This window comes from Octopus bimaculoides, chromosome 1 (assembly GCF_046866305.1).
Source record: "Octopus bimaculoides isolate indiv1 chromosome 1, ASM4686630v1, whole genome shotgun sequence".
Taxonomy (NCBI): domain Eukaryota; kingdom Metazoa; phylum Mollusca; class Cephalopoda; order Octopoda; family Octopodidae; genus Octopus; species Octopus bimaculoides.
The window spans coordinates 148499358-148526474 of record NC_142928.1 but is presented as its reverse complement, the minus strand read 5'-3'; the positions used below and the strand labels follow the sequence as shown (position 1 = coordinate 148526474).

The 27117-nt window shown below is 35.0% G+C and overlaps 1 protein-coding gene across 3 annotated transcripts in view; it reads left to right on the top strand.

The window, feature by feature from the left end:
• Positions 1-27117, top strand: part of LOC106883579 (ATP-binding cassette sub-family C member 4) — a 151740-nt gene that overhangs the window by 97372 nt on the left and 27251 nt on the right. For 2 of the 3 annotated variants that reach the window (XM_052971336.2, XM_052971339.2), the window contains exons 9-13: positions 17332-17442; positions 19643-19738; positions 21462-21653; positions 23045-23226; positions 25905-26001. In XM_052971336.2, coding sequence (XP_052827296.1) covers positions 17332-17442; positions 19643-19738; positions 21462-21653; positions 23045-23226; positions 25905-26001 — 678 coding nt within the window. Of the gene's footprint in view, positions 1-11993; positions 12241-17331; positions 17443-19642; positions 19739-21461; positions 21654-23044; positions 23227-25904; positions 26002-27117 lie in introns of all 3 variants that reach the window. The other variant, XM_052971338.2, reaches the window with a different exon arrangement.

Sequence of the window (27117 nt, the reverse complement as noted above, 5' to 3'; positions counted from 1 at the left end):
CAGGTATAGGAACCATTATCTGAGTATAGAAAAATTTATGCTACAAAGATTTAAACATAAAAATATTTAATGTGATAGTTTCTTAATAACCACATTCTTTATTAAGATGCATAATTTCATATGTTTTCCTTCACCTTTGTAATCTTCAGTCTGTAATTTCAAGGCAAGCAACTTGTCAGTTAGTTAACTGAATTCTATATGACACCTAAATGGCATGTCCATTTTTTACATTTGGTTGGTTGTTTTGAAATATGATTCCTTATTAACTCTTGTCCTGTCTGTTCCTTTCCTGTTTGTTAACCTGCCTCACTGGGCAGTGTAATATCCTTTACTCCAACTCACCCTCACTCATACTTTCTCTCTGTTGTTTGCTACTCCAACCAGTACAATAAACACCTCATCCTTCAACTCCTTTTCATTCTAATTATCCTACCACAACTCACTCTGTCTGTTTGTTGTTATATTACCTCCTACTTTCATTGTTTCATTAGTATGGCAAAATCAGCAAACAAATAATAGATAAAAATAAAAGGATATCTGACTTGGCTTAAAAGATTCTAAATCTGATTCAGTATATGGTATTTATAAATCCAGAAGTGTCAATATGTGTGGGTTGTTGTTGTTTGGGAGTAAAAATTTGGGCTATGGTCCTTTGTTAAAATTTCCCCAAATAATACATTTTACGCTATAATTTTTGTCAATAGACATTAGCAAATTTTATCTAACAGGTAGGACATTGACTTAGGAAATTAACTTTAGTGATATGTTAAATTTTGCAGGGACTCAAGATTAAAATTTATAATTTATAATTTTTTTAAAAATTTCTGGCTAATTCCTTTAAACATATTAATTGCAACATTGTCTAGCAAAGCACCTTACTAATTTGGAAAAAAATAACTTAAATCATATTATATGACTTCACTATAATTTACATTGCATTTTAATAATGACTGTTCACTAAATATTGGGATGCCTTTTAGTCTTTATGATATGCAAAAATCCATTTAATGTATTACTTTTACCCATTTTACACCATTAACATCATAGCTAGCAACTGTTTTCCTTAGAAATAATTAACCATTTTGTTACTATTGTTGTTGATGTTGCTTTTGCAGAACTATTAGAGTATAGGACAAAATACTTTATGGTATTTCCTCCAGCTCTATATGTTCTGGATTTGATTCCTTCCATTCATCCTTCTGGTGGGTGATAAAATAGATTACCAGTTAAGTACTGGAGTTGATTTTATCAACTAACCTTTCTTCCTTCAAAATTGCTAGCCTTGTACCTAAATCAGAAATTGTTATTGTTGTCATTGTTATTATTGACTTTAATTATTTTGTTTTTAATCTGCATGTTTGATACAATCACTTACCATTACAATTATTTTTATTATTGTTATTAGTAGACTTAAGGCAGTGAGCTGGCAGAATTGTTACCATGCTGGGCAAAATGCTTAGCAGCATTTCGTCCATTTTTATGTTCAAATGCCACTGAGCTTGACTTTGCCTTTCATCCTTCTGGGGTCAATAAAATAAGTACCAGTTGAACACAAGGGTTGATATAATCAATTTAACTCCTCTCTTAATATTGCTGGCCTTGTGGCAAAATAGTTCTGAATTCAGATCATGTCTTGATCAACTTAGCTTTTCATCCTTCTGAGAATCAATAAAATAAAATACTAGTCATGTACAAAGTTGATTGTAATTAACTATATACTTCCTACTTAAATTTGGAGTCTGTGTTTGAAATCATTATTATTATTACCAAGGCTGTTGAGAGCAAAATTGCTTGTGACAGATTGAGAACCTTGCAGTGCTTCTTGCTCCTTCCATTCAGAGCGCAAATTCCACTGTAGCCTATGTTACTTTCAGGATAAATAAAATAAGTACTTTGATAGGTCTCAAAATTAGTGCTGTTGAGCCAATTTTAGAATTATTATTATTATTAATATTTCTTAAGAAATATGATATTGTAACAATCATCTTAAACTAAAATTTTAAGAGTAATCATAATTTTATACATAATTTGATTTTCATGAGATATTTCTTTGTTATCAATATTATTAAAGAAATGATGATATCATGACAATTATCTCATGCTAGGATTTTAAATCTCTCAATGCAGTTTTGTTATTCTTACCAGCTGACAACACCCCTGCACATGGCTTGTAATGCTCTCACAAGCCATTCATCTATACCCAGTTTTCTCAGTGACTCCCACATTACAGAGTGCAACCCTGTCAAAGGCTTGCTCCAGGTCAACGAGTTCTAGGTGTAGTGGTCTGTGCTTAATTAAAAATTCCTTTTGTAAGAATTCCTGTAATAAGTTTGTTATGGTAACAAGTTTGACCTTGTCAATGTTTTGACAATCATGAATTAGAAGTTTGGCAAAAGAATGATTTTTGGAACTGGTAAAAGTCATAAGGAGTATACTGTAGAGTTTGATACATAAAGATTTTCTGTTTGATTTGAGATTTTCACACAATTTGTTACGATTTCCTATCTTATTTGTATTATAAGTTACTGACATGTTCTGGGTGTGCTGGTTTTCTTTATTAAAGACATTAAAATTAAAAAATTATAACAATTCTCCATAAATGGTTTGTCATTATATTGCTAATAACAATTAAAATAATTATTCAATTCCTAACGAATCAAATTGGTCCTGCTCAAGTTAGGCATCCCTCATTCTAATAATCCTGAACACATGAAGGAGTTGCAACAGTTATTGAACATGTTCCAAGGTTTGCCCTGATACAGCAGGCCTGTTATCAAAGACATTCCATTTGTGATCGCCTTGTCTTTTTAGGGCTATTATATAACTGCCAAATCTAATATACAATTTCCATTTTTAAAACAATAGGATGTGATTTGAGGGAGATTTGACTGTTATTCTTGTCAGGTTGTGTAACACATAGCCACATAAAAATTCTCTCATTGTACACACTGTCTCTTGATACAATAGCCATATCACTTTCATTGACTTACTATCAATATTTAAAACAGTATTTTTGAAGACATAAACAGACATCAACTGTTTTGGAAAAAACGAAGTGAAATATAGACAAGCAACAACCAGTGAGTGTGATTTTGTAGGCTTAATTAGTTATGGCTATTCCCAAATATGAGAAGAACATTGGTTTGAGTACATGGTTTCAAATCAAAATTCTTGCAAAACAACTTTTAAAACAGTTTTGTTCTCATATGACAAATGGTCCCATTGTTTTCCATAATTTCATGTTTATATTAAATATAGGGTGGGATTTGGTAGAGATTTGGCTGCCATTTCCAGCAGGTTGAGCAACAATGTATAAGCTACACATTTCTTCTCCTTTCTCTAATAGAAATACATAACTTTATCTATTATCTACTCATATTACTTTTATGTGTTGGTAACAAGAATGTGCTGGTTTATTTGAAAGATTTCTATTAGAAGGAAGGTTGATATCTCCATTTTGATTATAGCATTTCCAACAACCCATCTGCTTTCAGCTTCCGTCATTGATTTCAGTTATGTTGAAGGTTTTATTCAGTTATATCAACCCAGTACTTCAGTAAGAGACATTTTTTATTGATTTCTACTTACTGAATGGCTAAGTTACCTTCTGACATAAAGGATGTAACTGGTTGCTTCATTTTACACTAGCGTGTGACTCACTGATTAGGGTACTCTGCTCCTAATTGTAAGGTCATGAGTGCAATACCTGTCAGCACATAGTGTCCTTGAACAAGACACTTTGTTTCACATTGCTTCAGTCCACTCAGCTGGCAAAAATGTGTTGTACCTGTAATTCAAAAGGGTCAGCTTTGTCACATTCTGTGTTATACTGAATCTCCCTGAGTACTAGATGAAGGGTACTCATGTCTGTGGAGTGCTTGGCTTCTTGCACATTAATTTTTGGTCAGATCAACTGTAACCCTTGTTGCTGTAACAGATGGAATTCTAATATATATATATATATATACACATACACCACACACATACACACAGCATCCTTTGAATGCCTATCAAATTTCACTCTCAAAGCATTGCTTTTAATCAAGGTGCCATGCAATGAGCTTGAATCTAGAACTACAGGGTGTCCCCAAAGTCACTGATGGTTGATAGGTTTCAATTTTTTATAACTTCCTTAAATATACAAATAAATGCAGGAAATTTTGATACAATATAAAGGACATGATGGAAATTAATATGCACAAGTCAAATTTTGCAACACCTCTCCATCATATAAGAAAAATGACCACTTAAATGGCATCCAAAATTTGAAGCCAATATTACATCACCATTACCATTAGCTGGTTGAAATCATCTCCATCTGAAACACATCATTATCACTTTCCACGTGAAATCTTTCATCTTCAGTTGACTCCAGTTCATCCTTTTGGTGTATTTAATAGAATTCCTATTGTTTTCCATCAGAATCTTCTAAAATTGGCAGTGCCACATCTGTTGTAAGCAATCTATGCCTTTGTCTTTTCTACCTGGGAGTGTTGGGTGTGATGTGCTTTATGGTTGAAAAGTTAATAAAAAATACTCAAAACAACACATCAAAAGTGCTACCTGCAAGCAAACATTTGTGAAGTCTAACTCTGCACTGATGACCTGTCTTCATTCTGATTGACTAATCTATTTTTAGTTTGACTCATTTTTAACATAGAGTTTGCTACTTTTGCTATATGGGGAAATGGATTCATTTTTTGGTAACCAAGGAATACATCCTGAACAGGTTAATTACAAACCGTTTAATTACAGGTGTCATAGATGCAATGTGTTAAGGTATCTGTCCAGTTGACTATATTCATTCACTACAAATTTTTAGAATTGTTAATTTAGAAAGCATTATTTTTTGTGAGTACTTAAGAAAGAAGTTGAGGACCTTTGCTTGACTTGTTGGTACCCACTTCCTCAAACTCACAAATATCTACTTTGATAGAAGCATGTTTTTGGTGCATAATAAACTAGAGTGCTATCACTCTTTCACTTGCTTGAGGCTGATTCTGAGAGACAGAGAGGACAAAGAATCAACCACAACGTTTAACTGATGCTTTATTTATTGACTCTGGAAGGATGGAAGGCAGTGTTCATCTCAGTGGAATTTGAACTCAAATGGCAGAGAGTCAGAACCAATATTACAAGGAATTCTATCCAATGCTACAACAACTCTGCCAGTTTACCTCTTGGGTATAAACTAACTAGAATGTATGTGTCTTACATTTCTAGCAACTATTGATATTATCAAGTGAATGAGGTAGCCTCTATTGTAGTCACTTGATCTGCTAGATATACCAGTCAAACCTACATCATATCACAGCCAAACCATCTTCAAAAAGGAAGAACATAAGGCATATTGTAGTCCTGTGTATGCTATGCATAAAATGTAAGATGAGGGTCTCTGCTGAAACACCTTTGAACACAAGTCTACTAAATCAGTGCTGACCGATCCTAGGTGTGTTGCCATTGTTGAATATTAGCTGGGTAAAAGATACACATCTTATAATTCTTGAACTTCTCACCCTATTATTGAACAATTAGTAATCTATGATGAGGCAAAAAGAAAAAATATATATCCCATCAATGCCTTTTAAACTGTAAGCTATTTTCTCTCAATGAGGATTGTCTAATTTCATAAAATGCTTGATTTAGTGTAATTTATCTGCCTTGAGTTATACTGTGCTGATGATTCCAAAGAAGAATGAAATGGCACTATTGAAGGCTACCAACAACAAGAAATTTATAATATAAAGGAAAAGGAAATATTAAATGTGTATATTTTGTATATCATCTTTTTACTCTTTGATTTAAATTTCAAACTTACAAATCTGCCTCAGCTTAACTTAATCTAGAAGGGCTTGTCTCCCTTCTGACCACCAGTACTACACTGCTTATTTATATTTTCCAATTGTTGTCTGAGCAAGTTATGATATTCAGTTGTTGCATAAACAACTTTTCAAGCCCTTTGTTTTATTACTCTTTATACATTACTTTCTTTAACCTGTTTCACCAGTTTTACAACTTTATAATTTTGGCTTTCCTCTCTAACTAACTAACTAACAATGTGTCCTAAAAGCTTGACTTATTTTGCTTTAAATTTTTCCTAAATTTCTTATTATTTTGTTTAATGTTATATTTTTCTAATTATATTTTACTTTTTATTGTAAACAATATTTCAAATACATTTTTGTTTGTATTTTCAACATATAATCACTTTTGAGTTATTAATTTTTTTTGCTTTCAGTTTGTCTTTACAATATATATGTGTATATATATATATATATATATATATATATATATATATATATATATATATATATATATATATATATATATATAAAGGCGAATAGGCATCGACAGCTAGCAAGTCATGCTACTCCAGACTGATGATGAACAATGACTCTGAAACTAGTCTCTGGATGCTGGCTTTGCTGGGTAGAGGTGCTTATCTCCCCTTTGAAAACATAAGGACACAGGAAATGTGTCAAGGCCAACAGGAAACGGTGTTTCCTAGGGCTAAATAGCAGTAGCATTCTTCCCTTTCATGGGACTGTCACACTAAGTTGACAACATATCATCACTTTATCATGCTGCTACTGTATAAATCTCCCTGAGAGATTTAGAAATGTATTATATATATATATATATATATATATATATATATATATATATATTTGTAAATAGTAAAGGATTACTCCAAATGTTTACAGGTTTACTCTCAGTTAAGTACTCAAATAATAATCCTTATTATTATTCACACACACACACCACACACACACACACACACACACACACATATATATATGACACAGATTACAGATATACTCCAGTGAGCTCAGGGAGGGCATAAATATTCATTACCCAATAATAAATCTTAAGTATTGTATCTACATAAGAAGCAATTAAATTTTACAAAAATACCATCTCTTCTCCTCTTACCAAACTCTTTATTTCTCTTGCTTGATGTTTATTTCAAATTTCCTCTGAGCATGAATCAGTCTGTTGTGCAAATTCAAGCTTTTGCATTTATTTTTGACAGCAAGTGCATGTAATGCTTTTCATATGCTTTTCATAGCATTCTCTATGTGATGTTAGCCAGTGGAGCAGGCCAGTGATGGAGTTTCTACATTTCCATTTGACTAGTTCACTACAGTTCAAGACACTCCTTACTGTTTTTTTTTTTTTAATCGGGACTGCATTTTTAAGCCTTGATCACTCAATTTGATTGACTGAAACAAAATGTTTTTCTTGAGTGCTCAGCATGCTGTTATTGATATTTGAATTCAATATCATTTGATTTTTTAACCTTATGATAATGGTTTTTTATCAGGTAACTAGGTTGCACTGATGGTAATCATCTTGGCTGAGATCAGCAATTAGTGTACAACAGTGGTTCAGCATATATTTAGACACTATTTATGTAAACTGTCATCACTGCAAGGACCATAAATTCAATGAAACTGGCATAGCTGGATGCAACTGTAAATTCCATGAAGGACCACAACAATTTGCTGAATGTGTACGAATTTGATAGGAAGTCATAGTGGAAATGGTGGTGTAACTGCCAAAACTGCTGCTTTTATACAATTATGGTGATGAAGTCTTGAACTGAGTTGGAAATATTTACATGAGTCTAACAAACCTATCAAACTCCTTGAAATTTGCACGGTGGCCTCCATTATCGATCCCGTGAGTAATAGTGGATATTTATTTCAGCTGTTACACAAACATGTACAAAATTGCAGCAAATAGGGCTGCCTATATGTTTGTCATCTGATTCAAAGCGAGTACACAGCACATGCAAATGTAATGGGTACATATTTGTGAGAAAAAAATGTACAATTTCTATGTGACTTAAAAATCATGTCTTTATTTATACATTGGTGTAATGGCCGCTATATTATGCTCATTGTTTCTTTTGAATGAACTGGGTACAGTGATACCTCTCTCTCACCTTTTTTGTAATGATCCAAATAAAAACAAGATTTAAGCACAAATTGCATGTAAACTGAAATTACTATCTCAAATTCAGAACCTCATTATTTTGAGTAATCAATTCTATAGAACTGACATACTATAGTAGTCACTGATAGAGTGATGCATTACAGTAATCGCTTATAGATGTAATATACCATAGTAATCACTTTACTAGAGTATCAAAATAATGACTTAGGTTTTAGTTTCATTGGCTTTTCACATTTTTATTCTCTTTCAAATGTATTCTTCTATATATGAATGTTTCATTTAGTTTACAATGTAAACATGTATCGATCTTTAAATAGCCTCATCAGTGTTTATTTTAATCAATATTATCTGATAATTATATTTCTTTTAACTTTTGAAATGTTTTTTCAGATTAGCAAGGTTTGTCATAAACTGTTTCTTTTTAAAATTATTTTAAATAAAATTTATTAAAAGTCTATTCTAAATGATTTTGAATTGAAAGTAATTGTTCCCTCTCTCTCTCTCCTTCTTTCTCTCTCTTTTCTATGCACACAGATATTTACAAGTATTGAAATATACACTGTTGTGTACCATCTATTAGAGGTAGCTGGTTCAATTTCTGTTTAAGGCTGAGATTTTGTTGACATTTTATCAAGTCGTTGACTTTAAAATGATAACTATAGCAGTTCTCATGGTGGAAATGGTTTATTTTTTTTTTAAACATTTTCTTTTAATTCATTTAAACCTTAGGTACAGGCACTTTTCAGGTTCTTTAGGTTTTGCCCCATGGCAAGGTACTTTGGGTCAGTGTCTTCAACATTAGCCTCAAGCTGACCAATGCCATGCCAGTGAAATTTAATAAATGGAAACTGTTCAGAAGCCTGTTCCCCCCCTTCTCTCTCTCCACACACATTTTATAAAAATGAATACAAATGGCTTCTCTGATAATTTTTCCATTTGAATAATTAGATATTTATAAATCATTATGATTTATAAAATTATCAGAAAAAAACATTTTTATTCATTAAAAAAAATATATAGTACTGTATCAAGGACTTCTATTTCTAATGCTATGCATACATACATCATGCATGCATACATACATATATACATACATACATACATACATACATACATGCATGGTGGTTGTCTACTCCTTATGCAGGGCCTGACCAACTCTTCTACCTACACCTTAGATCCTTCATAGTGTCTGATGTGGCTTTTTAAACCAGACAATGTATTGAAAAGATACCCATACAGATTGTATATCTGATTTGGACCACCAAGAGCTGCCGTTAAGTTCTGGTCTTTGTGGATCTTAAAATATCTTTTGAGGCCTCTGTTAGATTTGCAGACTTTATGGTATACACATGCATGCATGCATGCATGCATGTACACACACACACACACACACACACACACACAGATATATATATATATATATATATATATATATATATATATATATATATATATATATATATGTATGTATGTATATTCCCCACTCATGTTTATACAATGAAAAGGGCAAAACTAGCCGGTATACAGCACTTACTTGGTATTACCTGTATCTTTGGGTTTGGTCGAAACTAATACCCTTCATAACCTTATATATATATATATATATATATATATATATATACACACACATACACCATAGTCTTCTTTCAGTTTCCATCTGCTAAATCCACTCACAAAGTTTTGATCAGCCTGGAGTTATAGTAGAAAACACTTGCCCAAGATACTGTGAGACTACATGGTGGGGAAGCAAGCAAGCATTTTCTAAGATTCTTGTAGAAAAGAGGTTTTTTTTATCATTGAATAAAAAGGTGGTACATATACAGGGAAGAAAGTCACATAATGCCGACAAGGTAGTGACAAGCAGAGTTTCATGATACAATAGCTTAAAGCTAGGTCCTTCCTGATTATAAAGCCATTGATGTCCTCTCATTTCTCATTTGTCAGCTTACCAAACCCCCAAAATTACAGCCATATCTAATTTCAATTAGCTAATTAATCCCTAATCCTCATATTTCAGAAAGAGAATCAATATTAAATCATGCATCAGTCAAGCTTTGCTGGAAGAATAGCTGCATGGTGTTCAGGTCTACTGGAATCATCATTCAACAGGATTCTCTCCCTTTCTCTCACACACATTCTTTCTCTCTCTCTCTCTCACACACACACACACCTGCAACACATTTGTAGCTGTGTCCCTTTGCTTTTAATGCTTTTACATTTGTTGGTCAACTCTTTACCATGTTAAACTGACCAGTTTATGAGGTGACAATGTTTGAAACGCCTTCTCTAGTCTGTGCCCAGTAACTGGGTGAGCAGTGCTCTCCTTAAATTCTTGTTACTGCCCATATTGAATAGAACAATCATCATCATCGTCATCATCATCATCATGATTTAGAGTTCATTTTCCATACTGGCAGTTTAACTGGAACTGGTAAGCTGGAGAGCTGTACCAGGATCCAGTCTGATTTTGGTTGGTTTCTACAGCTGGATGCCCTTCCTAACACCAACTACTCCAAGAGTGTCGTGGGTGCCTCTTACATGTCACTGGCACTGTCTATGACTACGATCTCACTTGGCCTGACGAGTCTTCTCAAGCACAGTAAACCTACAAAGGTCTTGATTGTTTGTCATTGCTTCCATGAGTCAAATCCTCTGCTACATAATCTGCAGTCTTGTGTTTGTATACTTCTTACTCATTGTGTTGGCATACATTGCTAAAGAACTTTAGGAGTATAGTTTGGATAAAACCAGTTATTTTGTTGTATTCCTCATAAAATACTTCAATGCTAGCTAGTGCTAGTTATGAGAGTGATAATGTACTGTCCTGCTAAAAAGATACCTTGTATCTCATAGAGAATTATAATAACTGGATGCTTGTGCAACATTAATAGTAGTCTAAGTAACTGCTACTATGTTCCAGTGACAAAAAAAGATCAAGATGACTGGTGGGAACATCAACCAGAGGTTTTATACTGGAGTTACTTTCTCCTAGCCTTTGTTAACCCACAAGACAATGTGGATTTAAAATACAGAGTTATCTGTCTCCTATATGGATGTTCAGACTATAACTAAGGGTTTATTATTCCCAAGTGGTCTTAGAACATGCTTGTTCACCATTTCAAGTACTTCTATATCTATGCGCTTTCTTGCTAGATAGCATTGATCCTATGCTTGATTCCTCTGCCTTTTAACAAATCTTGTGTTTCTCTTGTTGGATTTTTAGCAAACCTTCCTCACTAGGTGTTTCTGATGGTTTTGTTGCTGATGATCCACCCATGAAATACAAGTTACATGTACCATATTTGTGTAAGAGAAGCATAATTGTGATAGTTGTGCTTTCAGTTAAATAAAAACTTAATTGAAGGGAAAATGGACAAAAATGGTGAGATATGTGTGTAAGTGTATGTGGTTAAGAAGTTTGCTTCCCATCCATATTATTCTGGGTTCATTTCCATTGTGCAGCGCCTTAGGCAAGTGTCTTCTATTATAGTCCTGAGCCAACCAAAGCCTTGTGAATAGCTTTAGTATGTGTGTATGTGTGTCCTTGTCTTGACAAGGACACACACAACTATCAGGCAATAGTTGTGAAGGAGTATCACCATCATACAAGAAGTGTCATCTACTTTGAATCTTTCATGAAAACATGTCTGACCATGGAGAAATATTCCCTTGCTGGCTTGGAAATGTGTAAGGGTTGGCAGCAAGAAGGGCATTTAGCTGTAGAAAATCTGCCTCAACAAATTCTGCCTGATCCATGCAAGCATGGAAAAGCAGACATGAAAATTTTGTTGTATTTGTATGCATGCATGTGTGTGTGTGTGTGTGTGTGTGTGTGTATGCGTGTGTGTGCATGCATGTGCGTGTGTGTGTGTGTATGTGTATCAAAATATATATGTATATATATACATACACAGATGCACACATATATGCATATGTACACATATATGTGCATGCATAGAAGATATGTAAAAGTACATCTTCATGTGTATGTAAATTTTCAGTCTCAGTTTCTCTTGAAAATTCATTTATTTCAGCATTGAACTTCATTCACTGTGGCTAACGAATTGCCTTGATTCAATCTACTCAGCTAGCTGGGCTGTCTATTATCTCATCATTTTCATTATATTTGTGACTGCTTCCGCCTTTGGTATTGTCTTGCTCCCTGAATTCGTTTTCCCATGTAGTGCATTGGTAAACAAGGTGACCCGTATCATGATCTACTTCATGTTTAAAGCATCAAAAACTACTTCTGCTGCTTTGACCAGTGCACGTCGAATTCAGGTAATCTAAACTGCATTTATTTTTAATAGTTATTCACCTCACAGGTTTACTGTAATTATATTTTATTTCATATCTTGTCAGCATACCAGATGTTCTTAGGAAAATGATGTTCTGGTATTTTTGCTCACTAATTTAACCCTTTAGTATTCAGATTACTTTGTCAAATATAATGTTTAAGATTTCACCGATGTGACTATATATTTTTAGAATTGGTTTCACCAGTCCTCAGTCAAATCGTCCAACCCATGCTAGCATGGAAAGCGGATGTTAAATGACGACGATGATGATGATGATGATGATTGTAGGATAGATGTGAGAGGCCAGTAACAGCCAATTTGAACATAAAACAGAATATTTGGGCTGCTTATGGCCAATTTAAATACTTAAGGGTTAAAAGTATCCTTAGTATTTAATTATTGAAATCCTTATGTTATGAATATTATGCAATGCTATTTAGTTTAACCCCCTCTCCATTAAAATGTCTAACATTTATCATGATATAAGTTTATATATGAAATAATTCAATTTTTTACATAAATTTTTTAAAATGTTAAAAACAGTTTTCAACATTTTCTAATCAAACATCCTTTAAATAAATGTAGTTTTAGAAAATTTTCATCCAACTTATTCCATCTTAGGTATAAAAAAAGAGTTAAGGGAAGTATATTACACATTTCTGGTACTTTGTAGTTGTATAAGTCTGTTGTTGTTGTTGGCACTCCGTCGCTTACGACGTCGAGGGTTCCAGTTGATCCAATCAACGGAGCAGCCTGCTCGTGAAATTAACGTGCAAGTGGCTGAGCACTCCACAGACACGTGTACCCTTAACGTAGTTCTTGGAGATATTTAGCATGACAGAGTGTGACAAGGCTGACCCTTTGAATTACAGGCACAACAGAAACAGGAAGTAAGAGTGAGAGAAAGTTGTAGTGGAAGAGTACAGCAGGGTTCGTCACCATCCCCTGCTGGAGCCTCATGGAGCTTTAGGTGTTTTTGCTCAACGCTTGGTCTGGGAAGCGAAACCGCGATTCTATGACCACAAGTCCGCTGCCCTAACCACTGGGCCATTGCGCCTCCACTCTCTTAATGATATACAAACTAAAGAAAGCAGAGTTTTTTCATATTTTTTAGTGGTTGCTCTTATGTTATTATACTTCCTATGCAATATTAGCCAAGAAAGGTTTTATGTATTCACTTCACCTGCTAGAAATAGCAGCCAAATCTCTTTCATTCAGGTCCTAAATCAAAAATGTAGAGACATTTAGGATAATGTAGTCTGGGATACATTAAGCCTAGAAAAAAATTAAAATAACAATAATACCTATTGTTATGGATATCAAAAGTCTCAAGGTTGACCTAGGATTTAACTACAACAGTGGTTGCCAACCTGGTGTCTGTGGACTCCTAGTGGTCTGCAAAGGTAGTGCTGGGGGTCTGTGTAAGAAGCTTGCTTCCCAACCACATTGTTCCGGGCTCAGATCCACTGTGTGGAACCTTGGGCAAGTGTCTTCTACTATAGTCTCAGGCCGACCAAAGCCTTGTGAGTAGATTTGGTAGAATGAAACTGAAAGAAGCCCATCGTATATGTGTATATGTGTGTGTGTGTGTTTGTGCATGTGTCTGTGTGTGTATATGTGTGTCTGTGTTAGTCCCCCCACCATTGTTTGACAACCGATGTCGATGTGTTTATGTCCCCGTGACTTAGCGGTTCGGTAAAAGAGATTAATAGAATAAGTATTAGACTTACAAAGAATAAGTCCAGGGGTCGATTTGTTCGACTAACGGCGGTGCTCCAGCATGGCCACAGTCAAATGGCTGAAACAAGTAAAAGAATAAACACACACACACACACACACACACACACACACACACACACATATACATAAGAATAAGCATATTAAAAGGGGTGTATGGGAAAACTCATTTAAATAAAAGGGTTGGGAACCACTGTTGGGAACCACTGTTGGGAACCACTGTTGGGAACCACTGAACTACAACAGCTTATACAATGAATTAAAACAGCTTGTGCCTAAACAGTGGCTTCTACATGGTTGCTTGACCTGCTAGATAGAGAGGTTATATCATAAATCATCATCATCATCATTGTCGTTTAACGTCCGCTTTCCATGCTAGCATGGGTTGGACAATTTGACTGAGTACTGGTGGACCAGGAGGCGACACCAGGCTCCAATCTGATTTGGCAGAGTTTCTACAGCTGGATGCCCTTCCTAACGCCAAATACTCAGAGAGTGTAGTGGGTGCTTTTACGTGCCACCAGCACGAGGGCCAGTCAGGCGGTACTGGCGATGGCCATGCTCGAAATGGTGTATTTTATGTGCCACCTGCACAGGAGCCAGTTCATCAAATGTGGGAATGAAATTTGCTTAGTGGGTGCAAACGCAGGTCCAAAATTTTCTTCAAACAGGGTTGACTTTTTCAATCTTAATATCAAAACAAACACGGGTATAATCATTATTATTATATTTATACATCAATAAAATCAGATAAAATCCAATAATAGAAAACTAATGTTTCACGTCAGTCCAAAAATGTTTCTATGCTTGTTTCTTTTGGCAATGAAGTTTTTCAGAAGGATGTTCAAAGTGTTTTTATTGACCCTACAAAAATTTTAGGGGCACTTTCACTCCCTGCACCCCCTTTTCCTGAGCTTTTTGGTAATATGTGTTTGCAGTATAATGTAATCCTAAATCCTAGTCAAGGATTGGATAATCACTGGTGGAATGTCTTTAATCATAGTTCTGCCCAATCAGGATAGATTAGGAGCTAAAACCAGTTATTTTTAATCAGAAAGGTCACATAGAATTACATTTTTCAAGAAATGATAGTTGCTTTAATTGGTTTCTACTTACAAGATGACAGATAAAAAAAGAAAACACTTTTAAAGTTGCAAATTGCAGACCAAAGCAACAAGAAAGTGGACTGCTTGAATTCAGTAATATGGAACTGTGGCTAAGAAAATAGTTCATGGTTACTGTTTATTTCAGTCATTGGACTGTGACCATGCTGGAGCACATTACCCCCAGTTCTTATCTTAAAAGTAAAGGACTTATTCTATTGGTCTCTTTTCCTGATCATAAATGTAAACAAAGCAACACCAGTTATCAAGCGTTGGTAAAGAACAAGCACAAATACAAAGACACACATATATTTGTATACGTGTGTGTGTGTATATATATATATATATATATATATATATACTACATACACCACCCCATATGATGAGTTTCCACACAGTTTCCGCTTACCAAATTCTTTCAAAGACATTAGTTGGCTCAGGACTATTGTAGAAGACACTTGCCCAAGGTGCCATGCAGTAGGGCTGAACCAGAAACTTCGTGGTTTTAAAGTTAGCTTCTTAATCATACAGCTATGCCTGTGGAACTTTCTTATATTGGAAAACCAGTGTTTGGTCCATTGGAACCGTTTGAGCATAGTTATCCAACAATACCTATATTAAAAAAATTCATGCCCAAGTTAAAAAAATTTTTTTTTTTAATCCTGATACATTAGCAACTTGCTGAACTGTTGACTTTATTAGTGTTTCATCATCATCATCATCGTCGTTTAACGTCCGCTTTCCATGCTAGCATGGGTTGGATGATTTGACTGAGGACTGGTGAAACCAGATGGCTACACCAGGCTCCAATCTGATTTGGCAGAGTTTCTACAGTTGGATGCCCTTCCTAACGCCAACCACTCCGAGAGTGTAGTGGGTGCTTTTACGTGCCACCGGCATGAAGGCCAGTCAGGCGGTACTGGCAACGGCCACGCTCAAAATGGTGTATTTTACGTGCTTGTATATTTATTCTCTTCTTTCTGAAATAATACAGTTTTGTGCTAAAATAAAACTTTAAAACCAATTTCCTTACTAGCAAACTAGTTGCAAATTACCTTATGTAAATTACTTTAAAATGAGACAATATGAGAAATATTAATTTGGTACAGAAGTAGAGCATCTAAGAAAAGGAAGTAAATATGATTGATTGTCTTTCTGAAAAGTATCAATAGCAACATAAGGAACCTGAAATAGTTACTGGGTCATAGTAATAACAACTATAGATAATTGATACCAATAATTTAGTTATTACTTTAAATTCAATCATTTTCAATTAATAAAGTTAAAATTTTTTAAAGCATTTTAGTATTTTCTCAAACTAATTTCCACTCATGAGATTATAAAATCCCACAAATTGCAAACCTAAAGCTTAAATCCTTCATTGAAATCAATTTTGTTATTATTGTTATTATTCAGTTAAATAAAATCTCAGCTCCCTAGCCAGGTTGAACCATCTTCCTTTTTTCTTGCTACCCACAGTCTTGTATCCCTTTTTTTTTTTTTTTAAATTTTTAAATTTTTTTTTTTTAAAAATTTTTATTATTATTATTATTATTATTATTATTATTATTATTAACAAAATTAAAATTAAAATTAAAATTAAAATACAGCGAAAGATAGATGTTTGTTTTCTATGTTATCCTGTATTATTAATCTAGTTGTCTTTGTAGATTCTATCAGTATATTAAATCATAGTCTTTTCATGCTTTAAGTTTCCTTAAAAATTTTTCTGTTAATTTCTCATTAATCATTAAAATCAAATGTGTAGTAATTCCTATAGAGTTCCTGATTTAAAACTTACTTTAAAATGGTATAAGTACCATGCATAAATTTTTTTCTAACCCAACATTAACTTCCTTCTGAAAATACTTTATACTCAATATTGATAATAATTTTATTAAGTTTCAACATTGGAAAAAATCTTCTGTAAGCCATATTTACACTACAGAAAAAATACTAAACAATTTATTTTCTGAAGATGAAACAATTGTTGCACTCTTTATTTTGATTGCGTAACTTTGTTATTCTTAACATCTTTCTTAAATATAACATCAATAGTTTCTCTTAACACTATGCAATACCCAGTTTAGTGTTTAGATTTCCACTGTAAAACATGTCAAATTTGTTGAAAATAATTTTAAAATATATAAAGATGAAATTTTCTTTTCCAATATGAAATAAAAGATTTTTCTATGAATGTTTGCTTATAGCAGTCTTAATTTTCATTCATGCAGGATTTTCTTGTTCTTGAAGAACTTCCAGCTGTACCAGCCATCACCAATGAATGTTCTGACAACCAGGCTCCAAGTATTGTCATGAACAATGTATGTGCTAACTGGAACAAAGTAAGAATCTTATATATTTTCAACCCCTGATATTATTTTAAAATTTAAAAAAAAAAAAAAAATTTCAAGTCCCTCAGGTAACTGTAATATTCTTTCTTTGATAATGTTGATTTTTCTCTCAATAACTTTTGATTATTACTTTTATTTATTTTTACTTGTTTCAGTCATTGGACTGCATCCATTATTGGATCGCTAGCAGTGTTGAACAATTTGACCCTGGTACTTTTATTTTCTTCTTTTTAAGTCTGGTGCTTATTTGGTCAGGCCCTTTTGCTGAACCACTATATTACAGTGATGTAACCAACACCAGTTATGAAGCTGAGTGTGTGTAGGGGCAAACACAAACACAAAATCACAGACAAACACACACACATATATATATTATATTATATTATATTATATTATATTATATATTTTTTCCATTAGTTTTAGCTCAAGGGATGTGGCTGTGCTGGAGTGCTGCCAATTTGTATTGCTACACCTTCATCAATACTCCTTTAATAGCTGGCATTTGATGAATGAGGAAGTTTGATGGTGCCGTCCTCATTCCACTTCCTGTTGTGAAGTTCACTCATCTGAGACACTTGACAATAGGAGATCCAGTTTAGTTTTGACGACATCTACATCCACATATTGTAGGTCTCTCAGCACCTTTGTGAGGATATTGAAGAGCCATGGGCCCTTGACTCCTTATCTATTGCAATCTCTGGTACTATAATCTAATGGTAGGGAAGGCATTTTAGGCACTATGCAATGGCACCCTGTTCTGCTATTTGTATAACTTTCAATGCCAAAGTTTGGGACACTTCCTTCCAGATATATATTGCAGTGTATCTTTGTTCCAGGCAGTAAAATCTTTCCCAGTAGCTAATTTGTTGCACCGAGGCTATCTTCATTCTGTATCTTTGCTGCACTGCTTCAGGTTCCACTATAAATTTCACACTGGGTGGTGACCATATGTTATACCTTTTGCACGTTTCAGTCATTAGACTGTGGCTGTGCTGGGGCACCACTTTGAAGAATTTTGACTGAATGAATTGACCTCAGTACTTATTTTTTTAAGCCGAGTACTTGTTCTATCAGTCTCTTTTGCCAAACTTCTAAGTTATGGGGACATAAACTGAGGGTTTGGGGCAAACAGGCACAAAGACATGCACACACATTGGTATATACTTATATATTTGACTGGTCTCTTTAAGTTTTCACCTACCAAAATCATTCACAGGGCTTTGGTTGGCTCAGGAAGACATTTGCCCAAGGTACCTTGTGGTGGATCTGAACTCAGAACCATTTGGTTGGGAAACAAACTTCTTACCACACACACACACACACACACACACACACACACACACTCACACACACACACACACACACACACACACACACACACACACACACACACACACACACACACACACACACACACACACACACACACACAGTTTCTACACAGTACCTGTCTACCTTATACACTCACAAGGTATTGGTTGGCCTGAAGCCAAAGACACTTGCTGGAGATGCCACACAGTGTGGGACTGAACCCAAAACCACATGGTTGCAAAGCTGGGTTATTAACTGCACAGTCATGTCCCTGTAAGGGACTTGAACCCACAACCTTGAGATCAAGAAGCTCATGTTCTACCAATTGAGGCAGCAGGGCTCTTGTAAACTTCTGTGAAATATTGTATGATTTTTCACTTTCTAAACTACAGAAGGCATGTGGCTTAGTGGTTAGGGTGCTGGACTCATGATCGTAAGATTGTGGTTTTGATTCCTGGACCAGGCAATGTGTTGTGCTCTTGAGCAAAAACACTTCACTTCACATTGTTCCTTTCCTGTTCACTCAGCTGTAGAAATGAGTACCACTAGTGGAGGCACATCACTTAGTGGTTAGGGTGTTGGATTCATGACTTTAAGATCGAAGTTTCAATCCCTAGACTGGGCAATCTGTTGTGTTCTTGAGCAAATCACTTCATTTCGCTTTGTTCCAGTCCACTCAACTGTAGAAAGGAGTTTAGCCTGGAAAGAGATAGGCTCCATCAGGCTTTCTCGCCTTAGATACACTGCATGGCTGCAGTGCCCCAACGCCCCCCAGGGGTTAAGGGTCTTGTCAATTGTCAAGCTACAGAAGGCAGAAACAATACCTAAAATACCTTTTGATTTAATACATTTCTTTCTTCTTTTCTTTTTTCTTTCTTAGGAATCAAACTCAAACAACATGATTCTGGATGATATTTCTGTTTCTTTAAATGACAATCAGTTGTTAGCAGTTGTTGGTCCAGTTGGAGCTGGAAAGGTAATATTGTATACTGTTGTAATATATTAACATATATTCTCGTTGTATATATTTTACACTATTGTTAGATATAAACATCACATACGTTTGCTGTGTGTAATGTTATATATTATACATGGGGTGTGTACAGATTTTGTCAGGGTATGTCACTTGTGAATACATGTCACTGACAAAGCTCAGGGAAGCTAAGAGATATCTGACATTCTCATGGATCACTACACTGATGTTCTTCTTGCTCTGATATACATTGTGCTTTTGAACTTTGTATAGAGATTTTCTCTCAGGTAAAAGCCACAGCATCAGGCATGTCAATGGTGTATATACAGGGTGATTTAAAAGTAACTCCCTATTTTAAAATACTTATAAATTATTTATTAATTGTAATTTTTTCTTAAATTTTTTGTGTTTGTTTTTTGAAGTATGAAAATTTATTCTTTAATTGTATTGCTCATATCATTCACAATTCATTTATTATTGTTCTTATTTTATCTCATGTCCATTGTCGGGAAATCTTTTGTCATACATTTGTTACCTCTTCAGCTACTCTTCTACCCATGTGTATCCTCCTGAGAACAGCAACTTTTTCATTCATGTGTATTCTCCTGTTCTCAGGAGGATTCACATGGATGGAAGAGTTGCTGAAGAGGTCACAGATGTGTGACAAAAGATTTTCAAATAATAGACATAAGATAAAATAAGAACAATAATAAACAAGTGTAGAATTAATATATTGTGCATGTGTTTATTTGGCAAGCAAAAAATAATAATAATAATAATAATAAAATGGGCATGCTGAAATATAAAAATATAAGATAATGATATAAATGTTTAAATATAGTGATCAGAATTGGTAGTAATAAGCTTGAGCAGTGGTTCTCAACTGGGGCCCATATGATCCTTGGTGAATTTATATGGCCCTTGGAGGTCCATTTAAGATTTTGTTGTTAAGATTTATCTGCAACAAATTGGTTATACTTCTACAATACACAAAATATTTTAACAACTTTTTTTTATACAATTCTTAATAATATTTAGTCATAAAAATTTAATGGGAATTTTAAGATGTTGAATGGCTATGAGGGTCCCTCCTCCACTGAGTAAAATAAGAATCAAAGGGGTCCATAAGTAAAAATGGTTGAGGATCACTGATCTAGAGCAACAGTTTCAACTTCGTCTCATAACATAGCAAACATGTGAAGCCAATGAGAGAGTATCTACCTGATTGTTGAATATCCTAGAAATAGCAGGCAAATTTCTATTAGATCATATCCTTATCTCTTTGCTTTTTTGGGGGGGTTTTTTTGTGTGTGAGATGAAAAAGGAAGGATATATTGGATAAAATAGTCTGAGAGAAACTGTCTGAAAAGACTAGATAATCATGGCGTAAATTTTTCTGATAAATAGCTTTGTGTGATCAGGTCTGGGCTAATGTTAAACAACAACAATAACAACAGCAGCAACAACAATAACTCCTCTAATCTAAATAATTTATTTATTGTTTTACATTTTGAAACTCTGTTTTTAAGATATATTTTCTTTATCAGCTCTTAATTTCTCAAATGTATTCTTAATTCAATCAGATTAATCCTTAAAAATTTAATTTATTACTCTTTCTCTCTTTCTCCAAATTCAAGTTATATTCAAAGAACTTGTGTTTTATTTGAAATTTTATTTATATGTATATATGTTTATTTACTGTATTTTACCAATTCCTTTTTTACAGTCTTCACTTCTAATGTGTATATTACATGAGCTACCTGTTTTATCTGGGAAGTTAACAGTAAATGGAACAGTTGGATATGTTGCTCAAAAACCATGGGTGTTCTCAGCATCACTCAGACAGAACATAGTTTTTGGGAAGAAATATGAAGAGAAAAGATATAAAGGAATTCTCAAAGCCTGTGCTCTTGAAAAGGTAAATATATTGTATGTAGCAAATAAATAGCTAATTACACTGGTTTACAAAAACTTTTTTTGCTCTGAGGCAAGGATGTGAATAGGTGTTTTTTTAAAAATTAATTTTGATGTGGTGAATTCAATTTTCTGAACAGTTTTACTCTATCACCAAGTTTTTTTGCTTTCACATTTCCCATTTTAATTATACTGCATATAAATTCAAAATATACACATGCACACACAGAGACACATGTGCACACACATACACACACAGACACACACACACACTCACAGACACAAACATATGCGCACACACACACATGCACACACAGGCACATACGTGCACACATGCACTCCCAGACACACATACATACACACACATACGTGCACACACATACATGCGCACATGCACACATACACACACATACACACACACACACAGACACACACACACACACATACACACGCACACACACATACACACACACATGCACACACAGACACACACGTGTGCACACACACTCTCTCACACACACACACAGACTTGTGCATAAAAGCTTACAAGGCCATGGGTTTGCTCCCTGAACTGGACACCACATTGTGACTTTGAGCGAAGTACTTCATTTCACATGCTGTTTTCTCTCTCTCTCCAGCTGTTACATCCTATTTGTCACACTGGGTCAAGTTGGGAGGGCCAAGAAGATATCAGCAACTACACAGGCCGCCTAAAACAATTTAAAGCTTGGTACAAGCTACCAGGTCATAAGATTATTAATAAATAAATAAATAAATAAAATATATATATCCACATATTTATACATAGGCGCAGGAGTGGCTGTATGGTAAGTAGCTTGCTTACCAACCACATGGTTCTGGGTTCAGTCCTACTGCATGACACCTTGGGCAAGTGTCTTCTACTATAGCCTCGGGCCGACCAAAGCCTTGTGAGTGGATTTGGTAGACGGAAACTGAAAGAAGCCCGTCGTATATATGTATATATATATATATATATATATATATATATATATATATATATATATATATATATATATATATATATATATATATATATATATATATATGTATGTGTGTGTGTCTGTGTTTGTCCCCCCAACATCGCTTGACAACCAATGCTAGTGTGTTTACATCCCAGTGACTTAGCGGTTCGGTAAAAGAGACTGATAGAATAAGTACTAGGCTTCCAAAGAATAAGTCCTAGGGTCGATTTGCTCGACTAAAGGCGGTGCTCCAGCATGGCCGCAGTCAGATGACTGAAACAAGTAAAAGAGTAAAAGAGTATACACACATACTCATGTATGATCCTTTTGTGTATAAAATTTTTATCTAAATTCTTATTGCATTGCTTCATATCATTTTGTAGTGACACATTTGATATATATTTTCTTTAAGGATCTGTCCATCTTGCCAAATGGTGACTTCACATTGGTTGGTGAAAGAGGTATTACTTTAAGTGGTGGCCAAAGAGCTCGTGTAAGTTTGGCACGAGCTCTTTATATGGATGCTGATATTTATATTTTGGATGATCCATTGAGTGCTGTAGATACTAATGTTGGCAGACACATTTTCAATAAGTAAGTTTTCCATGTTTATTCTTATTTGTGTAGTATGTGTGTTTGTCTTTTTTTTTCTGCTCTCTTTCACTCTCTTACTCTCTCTCTCTCTCTTTTTCCCACTCACCTATTCCTCAATTTCTTTCTCTCCATCAAATTACATTTTGTTTACATTAACTTTTCTTCTTTTTTGTTTTTACTGTATTGTTGTATGGTGATTGTTGCTGTTTATCCTTATTCCTACCTGGATTTATGCAGATTTATGATCTAAAGTGTTCCAGCCATAATCACCTCCTTTTTATTCAGCCATGGTTTATCCAGGAGTACATCATACAATGTGGTCTTCCTAATTTTTCAGACAGTAATGTGTGATTTGAGAGAATTTAGCTACTGTTTTTAACAGGTCAAATAATCACATGAATTTTTGTTTCTTTGGTGACATACCAATCGGACTAGGTGGTCATAGACGGTGTAACTCAGGTACTGAGGTTAATGTTGACAATGGCATTAAAAATAGTGTATGCTAAGAAGACCCGGCAAGCCAAGTGAGATCGTTGCCAGTGCCCCTGGACTGGCTCTTGTGCAGGTGGCACATAAAAGACACCATTTTGAGCATGGCCGTTGCCAGTACCGCCTGACTGGCCCTCGTGCGGGTGACACGTAAACGCACCCACTACACTCTCTGAGTGGTTGGCATTAGGAAGGGCATCCAGCTGTAGAAACTCTGCCAAATTAGATTGGAGCCTGGTGTTGCCATCCGGTTTCACTAGTCCTCAGTCAAATCGTCCAACCCATGCTAGCATGGAAAGGGGACGTTAAACGATGAACGATGATGCTGTTTTTATAGCTTTTGGCTCCTGATCTCACAGAACAAAGGCATTAGAGCCAGAGGCTTAGCAGGGTTCTAAAGTTATTGGGAGCAAGCACATAAAAAAAAAAGGTGTTGTGACACATACCAAACAATTTTTAATTTATTTCTCAATTATTAAAATGGTGTCAATTTAGAAAAATGTGCTGGGCTGAGGTAGTGGTTACTCCCCTTGCTCTCCTATTAGCTATTCCACTGATTAGAGCTCTGACCGTCCTATCTTATTTGTAGACCAAGTGAATAAGGAGTTACATTGTTAAAATATCTTCCCTTGTTATTGTGAATAAATGCTAATAGTTGTTAGAACATTTTCTATTGGTTCTCAGATAAATTTGTTCTTTTTTTCTTCCTATTTATTTTAATCTTTTTGCTATGTTTTTTGAATTAACATGTCATTTCAAAAAACATAGGAAAGGATTAAAATAAATAGAAAAAAAGAACGAATTTATTTTTATATATTTCCTTAACTTTGTGATCTTTGTATATCTTCTTTTTTGCATACAGAAATATGTATGTGTGTGTGTATACCTATGCTGATATTATGGACATGCCGTGAGTGTATATGTGTGCACATAGGTATGCGAATATGTATGTGTATTTACTATGAGGCAGTAAGCGATCAGCTTTAACTAGAATTACTATGTTTCATCTTAAGAAAATAGAAATAGAGTGTCCAGTAGAGCTGTTGCAAAAAATTTGCCTCCTGGGCATGGCAAAAATTGTCAGGCAAGTATTTGATTGTTGAAGAAAACAAGTAGCTTGGTACCAAAGGCTACAAGATTCCAGGTATTCCGAAAACACCTGTATTTTTTTCTAATTTTAGCACAAGGCCTGCAATTTTAGGGGAAGGAATTTGTTGATTACTTTGACTGGTACTTTATTTTATCAACCCTGAAAAGATGAAAGGTAAAGTTGACCTCAGTGGGATTTGAACTCAGAATGTAAAGAACCAGAAGAAATGCTAATGATTCTGATGTTTCTGATTTAGGCACATGGCCATTAATTTTGAGAGGAAGGTTACCTTTTGTACAGCTGGTGCTATAATAAAATTTAACTTTTTTGTGTGTGTGTGTGCTGAAGACTGTGCCGAAGAGAAAGATATTTAGGCTAAATATGCTTTCCCAGCTTGTGAAGACTTATTGAGGCAAGCGAAAGCGAAATTGGGATGGCACCTGTGCCCAGCGTCGCCTTTCTGGCACTTGTGCCCATGGCATGAGTAATGGACTTTCGAGCGAGATCGTTGCCAGTGCCCCTGGACTGGCTCTTGTGCGGGTGGCACATAAAATACACTATTTGAGCGTGGCCGTTGCCAGTACCGCCTGACTGTCCTCGTGCTGGTGGCACGTAAAAGCACCCACTACACTCTCAGAGTGGTTGAGGTTAGGAAGGGCATCCAGCTGTAGAAACTCTGCCAAATCAGATTGGAGCCTGCTGTAGCCATCCGGTTTCACCAGTCCTCAGTCAAATCGTTCAACCCATGCTAGCATGGAAAGCGGACGTTAAACGATGATGATGATGATGAATTGAGATCATAATAATTTTTCTTAAAAAAAAGATACAAAAACAAAAAGAGGGAAATAAAATAGTAAAGTGAAACAGACACTATAGGTGAATTTGAACACAAAGTTGGTTAGTTTTGAAAGTATGATCAACAGAATAAACCAAGCTGAATATTATTGACCTCAATCTAAGTGAGCTTGTAAAAGTCATGATCACATCCCTCCCTTCTTTGACTAATTAATAAATATAAAAGTTAAGATCTATTTTACCTCAGGGTTCATCTAATCAATTGCTCTCTCTCTCTCTCTCTTTCTTTCTTTCCTAATTATAGTTGCATCAATGGATACTTAAAAGACAAACCACGTATTTTAGTGACCCATCAATTACAGTTTTTGCCAGATGCTGACCACATTATAATCCTTGACCAGGTATACTTATTTAATGATAAATTAAAAATTTGCTGTGCCTTAATTTAAAGTAACTTTACACCCTGTTTGTAATTAACTGCTTGTAAGCAATCTAAGGTGAAATGTTTAAATAAGAGAACATGAAGGTTCAGTTTGTACCTAACCTGTGCAGGACATACAGAACTGGGCTGTTGTTGAACATGCAGAACTGGATAACATATCTGGTCATATATGGACAAAAAAGGGTTTCTGTTTCTCATTGACAATGGTGATTCATTATCTGGGGTGGAAAAGAAAATTTGTCTAAACATTACTTTTAATGTCTGCATGATACCCATTTGTACTATTTAGATGCAGGTGTGGCTGTGTGGTAAGAAGTTTGCTTTCCAACCACATGGTCTCAGGTTCAGTCTACCTTGGGCAAGTGTCTTCTACTATAGCCTCAGGCCAACCAGAGCCTTGTGATTGGGTTTAGTTGATGAAAACTGAAAGAAGCCCATCATGTGTGTGTGTGTGTGTGTGTGTGCATGCATCCATATGTGTGAGCATGGGTATGTGGGTGTGTGTGTGTGTGTGTACTACTGTCTCCTTGCCTTGACTTCATGAGATAATTGAAAACGAATGTCACCATCATGCAAGTAGTGTCTTTCATTTCCAGTCTTTCATGAAAACATAACAGGGACTGTTATCTTATTTGGAAACAAGTGAGGGTTGGCAACAGGAAGGGCATCTGGCTGTAGAGAAACCCACCTTCACATATTCCATCCAACCCCTGCAAACATGGATATTAAACAATGATTACAATGACGATGATGATGATGAGATGTGAAGCAAAATGGCCACAAATATGGTAGCAATAGAAGGTGTTTGCTACTATAGCAATAGCAGTGAACATGACACCTTCACCACCGAAAGAATTTTTTGAAAGCATTAAATTAAAAAAAAGAAAAATATGACAATTAAACAGGCATACACAGTTATAAACACAGAGTTGGAGTGTTTTACTGGAGTTCATTCTGTTGCAAATATTCATATCAGATTTCCAGTCTGAGGATAACTTCTGCTTTTTCTCCCATCAGTTTTGGAAGCCCTGAAAAATAAAGGATTCTGAGTGCTGTCTTTCCCTTTCTGACTAAA